At 35.1% G+C, this 6,814-nt stretch overlaps 1 protein-coding gene across 1 annotated transcript in view; it reads right to left on the bottom strand.

Moving 5' to 3' along the window:
* Positions 1 to 6,814, bottom strand: part of kn (EBF transcription factor knot) — a 128,660-nt gene that overhangs the window by 107,239 nt on the left and 14,607 nt on the right. Inside the window, exon 3 of the mRNA XM_011501421.1 lies at positions 3,376 to 3,439. Coding sequence (XP_011499723.1) covers positions 3,376 to 3,439 — 64 coding nt within the window. The remainder of the gene's footprint in view (positions 1 to 3,375; positions 3,440 to 6,814) is intronic.

Here is a 6,814-nt window from a genome sequence, read left to right as displayed (position 1 = left end):
CGTGTCTGACCTCAAGGGTATGTGGTTTCGCGCTATATGCACGTTCGATGGTGTTGAATGTTAATTTAGAGATCCAATAGAGAGTCGTTTAAAATAGAGAGATAAATAATACTAAAGCAACTTACTATTTCGGAAAATAATATTCATTATGGATAAGGTTGTAAAAATATTTGTCAACAATTCTCTCATTTCATTCTACTACTATAAAAGTGCCTTACGATATTATAATAATAATAGTAATAATAATAATAATAATAATAATAATAATAATAATAATAATAATAATAATAATAATAATAATAATAATAATAATAATAATAATAATAATAATAATAATAATAATAATAATAATAATAATAATAATAATAATAATAATAATAATAATAATAATAATAATAATAATAATAATAATAATAATAATAATAATAATAATAATAATAATAATAATAATAATAATAATAACAACAACAATAACAACAATAATAACAATAATAATAATAACAACAACAAAAACAATAACAATAATAATAATAATAATAGTATTGATAATAATTCATTCTTGAAAAAATGCTGTATAAAATTCTCTTAACGTTATTAAATTTCTGGACAAGTTAGCAATGAATAATAAAATTACGCATTCATTTTTTATGCCATCGCACATTAATATTACGAAAGTATGCTATTTTAATAATAATCATCGTTCAAGGAGTCCAATAAATTGTATAATTCATATTATACCGAAGCGCTGGATGCACCGTGACAATAAGGGATTTATCGATAAAAACAACATCTCTATCCTCGTTTCATCGTCTTACAAAGATCGTGCGGATTCGGGAGTGGCAATGGAAGCCGCGAATAAGAGCAAAAGATTCGCGAGAAGCCTACCTGGAAGGTAAAAAGAGGTTTGGTTCCGGCAAAAAGATTTGGGCCCAATATGGAGCGACTTTGTGCCTCACGCATACGCCAACACACAAATGTTTATGGAATTGAAAACGGACCACAAGCGTATTATCGATTATTTATAATTACGAACTTTTTTTTTTTACTCGCGATATGATATTTGATGGAATAGAGGGCAATTACGCGCTCGAGTCGAACACGCATGCGCTCCGAGGAAAAACACGTTGAAGAAAAAAATTTCGAAACTAGAATAAAATTCATCGTGGGCATTATTGAGCTACGCGCGCTCCCCATATCGGTTAATTAGTTCTTGTCTTGACGACGACGATGCGCTTCATAATGTTCATACATGGTCAAGCCGATACTTATTAAAGCTTAAATGGTTTACAAGAGCCGACTTAAATGAAAGTAAAAACCTAGATGGCGATAGGTTTCTTCATGACTGGCAAGAGAAATATATTAAGCCGAAGTTTATCAAGCGAATGTAACTATTATTAATAGCCGATTGTATTCTATTTGTCGTTTATAAAATTTTTTATAATGGCTAGTGAACGCGAGGATAATCATCCGTCCGAACTTTACTTACAAATAGGCGCGCAAAAAAAAAAAAAAAAAATGCAAAAAAAAAAGAAAAAAAATTTAAATCGCACAATGACGAATTTACAAGCCGATAACAGCTTGTACGTTTGCAGAAAGTATTATAAAATTATCAATAATTTCGAAAAAAACTTAACAATATCATTAAACGCAATTATTCTTCGACTCGTGAAGATCAATAGATTTCTGAATCGTCAGAATTCTTAACGATTATATCCTTTATAAGGCCAACATTATCAAGTCATAAGGACCTATCGCACATCCAACTTTACTGATTATCCGAACATAGCTTTAGATGCTCCTTCGTACCTTGTTTTTACTTAAAAATTCTCAACATTCGGTTAATAAAAACCATCGAAAGTGTGTCATTTTATGGAAAAGGTATGCACGTATTTGATCAATAATTACGATGTAATACCGCGCGCCCCATAAATCTGTATATTGTCGAGAGTGAATTTATACATATCGCGAGGAACGTCTGGAAATAAGTGAGCCACTATGAAGAATTCGGCACTTGGAACTGAAATATCACGTGGAATAAATTACGACAGGTGCCACGCGCGTAAAAAGCACGAAGCTCTTCCGTCGCAAAAAGGCAAAAAAATGAAAGAAAAAAAAAAGAACAATAAAAAAAAAAAAAAAACAAAAACAAAAAATGACGGAAAAGAGTCGCACGCGCTCGCATCCGTGCGAATTCAGTTATATCGATGCGGCCCAGCCATGGAATTCCGTAAAATAGCATGGAATTTTCGAAGGGCTGGGATCATGCGCAAAGTATGTCTCTGTTGGCTGGCCACAAAGAAAAATCTCGTCGCGGCTCTTTGCTTGGTGGCGAAAGGGAAGTTTTTTAGGTTGGCCACTGGAATGTTGATGGCCCGTCATCGTCGTTGCCGCCGTCGGCTTTTGGCGCATAAGATAGATAGATAGAGAGAGAGCAGAGAGAGAGAGAGAGAGGAGAGATAGAGAGAGAGAGAGAGAGTGAATCGAGGCACCGAGACACTGCAGACATTCTTCGTGTAAACGTGCGCGATCGATCGCACGACCTGGAAAGACTTTTTGAGATTGCGCGACTCTTTTTAAAAGTTATTTGAAGCAAATTTTAGGTCGCGACCAAAGAAAGTCGACCCATAATCCAAGCTTTTGTCCACTGACTCGAGACTTGCACTGCAGCCAACCCTTTCACCTCGTTTCAATTTAGAACTATTTGCATTTCAAGACTATAAATAGATTTTTTATCATTGCTGACTTGGGCTCGTTATATTTGAATGGATGTGCAAATTTATATATCACCCCCCCCCCCATATATATATATATATATATATATATATATATATATATATGCGCTAGCTCGATACAACCGTCATCTGTTCTACCGATGTTCCGCAGCTAAAAAAAATTAATAATTCCGAGTATTATGAGAACGTCAAAATACACAGGGATAAAAAGGGCGGAGGGAAGTAAAATAAAGAAATTAAAATAAAAAATAAAAAAAATACTTATTATTATGATAAACATCGTGAAATATACCGAATAATTTTAAATTCACAATTTTCTCACGACGTTTACTCATATTTTGTATCAATGGCTAATGCTTTTTATAGTGAGAGAGCAGGGGGAGGGGCAGCCGTGACTCATTATTTGAAACTTTATACAATTTTTTCTTCATCGTTATATATATATATATATATATATATATATATATATATATATATATATATCGGTAGATTGAACGAAAAAGTAACGACATAAAAGTCTATAACCAATAACTCTTTGCAACCCATCATATATTTAATATTAATCTCTTCGAAATCGTATATTAATTTTTATGTTTACCTCGTTTGTTTATTGCGTATTATAATTATAAAAAGTATTACTTACCATTAGAGTACAAAAGCTGAAGACGATACTGTATTCCATTGTTGGTTTTCTGACCTTCCGACTCCTGCAACAAACCGAATAACATATCGTTACCACATAAAGAAGCCGCATTGATTTCGTTGGTGAGACATAACTTTTCGCATCGTTCAAGCCAATCCCAATCGCCATGAAATTTGTCCGACCAAACAAGGCGCACAATAATAATGACGAGCTTTGCTATTTCAAAGCATCACAAGGACGACATTTCTCCTCGCTACGTTGCTCTAGTATAAGCGCATTTCCTCTAATTGCAACAAAGAAATAAAGAAATACGTACGAGCGAGAGGTAAAAGATCGGAAAAATCTATTCGGCAACCGCAGAATAAACAAACTCAACCGCTTAACCATAAGAAATGCAATGACTACTACATCTCGAGTCTAATTAATTAACCGTTATACATTATCGCCCCATACGGATACCCTCGAATGCGGTCGAAGCCTCGCTCCTCCACGGCAAATCGCGCTCGTAAAATGGGATTATTTACGCGCTTATCACAACGTACAATGATTCCCTCCTTGATTAATTAGACAGGCGCGTGCACGCGCACTATGACCGCACATACAACCGAGCCACACTACCTACCGCCGCTAATTATTAATTTCTTGATGCGCGCACCGTCGGACGCATCGCGTGCATAATTATGTATCCTGACGAGTCATGCGTGATGTGTGCATCGTCTACGCCATATGACTCCAAGCACGCCCCCGCTCTCGCTCGTAATGCATTTCCAAATCGAGAGTTTCGCCGCTTGACTTTGCTCTGCGTGTCTAATGCATATTGCCCAGCTCGACTCGTCAATGACGAAACACTCCAACCCGAAAGCGGCGTTGGAACGAAAATATTCAGCGACTGATCGATATTCCTTTCCGCGCATAGGCAGACGGACGAGATAGATTATTAGATAGTTAGATAGATAGATACAGATAGATAGAGATAGATACATAGTGCGTGTGCGTGTGCGCGTGTTGGAATCAAGAATTTTCTATTCGCTGAAAGATTGATTTTTTTTTTTCGTGAAGAATTCAGCATCTCAATGCAGTAAAAATACTAACCCTGTCTATTTGAAAGAAACCAAGTAAAACTAACCATACTTTACTTTTTAAACATATAAAAGTACTTACTCAACATTAAAAATACATGATATATAAGAGTAAATTATTCAACATTATTATGGTGCATCCAATTATCAAATATTTGTCCGATGGAATTCGTTAATCGTACTTTATATTATGCCTTTTTACAGCTGTAAACTTTTTTAAATATGTACATTGATTTTGGATGTAAAATCAATAATATTTTTATAAAATACATTAATAAGACCATTAATAGTATCTCCGTGAATTCCCGATTTAAGTAGCTCGTGTGCATATCTTTGGAGAAAATTTCAAACGAGAGGGCACAGTAATAAATGAAAAGTCCAATAGCAAATATAAAAACTTTGCTGAAATTTACGCTTGACTTAACAAAACAAATCATGATCCTACCTAATATTTAATATACTCTGAAGAGAAGATTAAAAGAGAAAAATTTTCAAAATGCGTAATTTCACATTTATCAGTTCAATAAGTAGCTGAAGCGAACGAAAAGGGGCAACAGGTACATAAGTTTTGAATTAAGCGAAGCCGAATATAAGTATGCATGTGGAGGAGAGTTGAGAAGAAAGAGAAATAAAGCACACACAATAAATTCAGGCATATATATATATATATATATATATATATATATATATATAATGCGTACGCGCGCGCCCTTGCCGAGGAAGTTTCACAGCGCTTAGTAGGCGAATGAGTTTATGCTCGCGATAAGCGACTGTTTTATCCCTGTGCATAAATTTTTGGCGCGGAAAGCTATTTATGCACGTGTACGAGGGCTAGGTTCTCGATTCTTACCTTAAATAATTAAATGATGTGAAAATATGTAAATGCTGTTTTACTTCGCTCCTCTTTCCACACCCCGCGCTGGACGATCCGCGAAAGGTTATGACGAAACTAGTACCCTTAACATTCAAATATACTTTAGGCGCTGCGCTAATTTACCAATCCCGGGCAACAAAAGTTTAATTATTCAGTAACATATAACCGAGACGTCGGTTATATTACAACTCCATTGAATTATAGAAATATCTACGTTACACAAGCAATAAGGCAATCATTTTTCATTCATAAAGAATATTAATTAATAACATAATTATTAATCTTATGGGGATGAAATTCTCTAGCTTAATGTGACAAAAGGAGCATTTGAAAATTTAGCAGATTCGGCAATAAGGAAGTGGTGGATTAAAAAATTTATTCTCAAAATTGAATACAACTATTGGCATTTTCAATAAATTCAATGAAAATTCATTAGCCTAATTAATGTCCACTGTTGACAATGAGAATTATTTAACAGAATTAATATCTTCATCCACAATCTGTGGCTCGAACGAAGATGGCAAAGAGAATCTTAATTGAAATTTTAACAGTGCAATGAGAAACAGTCAAGTACAACAAAGCTATTTTTCATAAATATTGAAATCTAAAGGTATGTTAACATTCTTAAGAATTTATTATAATTGCAGTCATCTAGGAATCCGGCTCGGGACAACGATTTCAATATTAGTTCCTTCGGGTATGATGATTATGAGAAAGGCCGTAACGATAAATCATAACAAGCCATTTCGCTTAAATAATCGAATATGCTTGAGCGACATTACGAGTCTCGCGTCCTTCCCGCGGACCTTTCACACGAAGATAGTTAACGTGAATGTCAGGCCGGATGTTCCTCCCTCGTTGGTCTGGCGGGTGCGCGGGACGAGTGGGAGGGAGGAGGGTTCGAGAGAGCATAGCACGGAGGGAGGTGATGTATATCCGTGGTGCATGACCCTAATTAATAGGGAGGCTACGCGCAATGCAACTGTCCGCCGTGGTGTAAATTATACGCGGCCAGGAGTGAGAGACGGAGAGAGAGAGAGAGAGAGAGAGACGAGCTTGATTATGGAGGATCACTGACTACACCAATATTTCGTAAACATCGACACGTGGTTGTTGTTGCTAATTGTTCGTAAATTTTTTTATGCTTAACGAGCAGTGTATGGTGGAACGCTACGAGTCGTATGTTGCCGTATGTTAAATTTCATCAAATTACGCAACACTTTGGCGTGTTTGGCGGATCAAGACCGTTAGTTTAGTTTTAATTGTTGTTTAATATTGATGAAACGGAGATTAGTTTTTTTTTTTTTTAATGGCGTCATGATGATGTATCGTAAGAAAATATTGTCTTGATAATTAATCGAGTTCGATTATTGTTTGTGAAAAATGATGGGCATAAGGATGTCAGTTTGGCTCGAAATAAATGAGAAAATAATAGTAAAAGTTTTTACTTTTAAAAATCTGTCGATTAAAACGAATTGTTATTATA

This window comes from Ceratosolen solmsi, unplaced genomic scaffold, assembly GCF_000503995.2.
Source record: "Ceratosolen solmsi marchali unplaced genomic scaffold, CerSol_1.0 scaffold3, whole genome shotgun sequence".
Classification (NCBI taxonomy): Eukaryota; Metazoa; Arthropoda; class Insecta; order Hymenoptera; family Agaonidae; genus Ceratosolen; species Ceratosolen solmsi.
The sequence above is the reverse complement of the archived record's forward strand: the minus strand, read 5'-3'. Positions and strand labels throughout refer to the sequence as shown.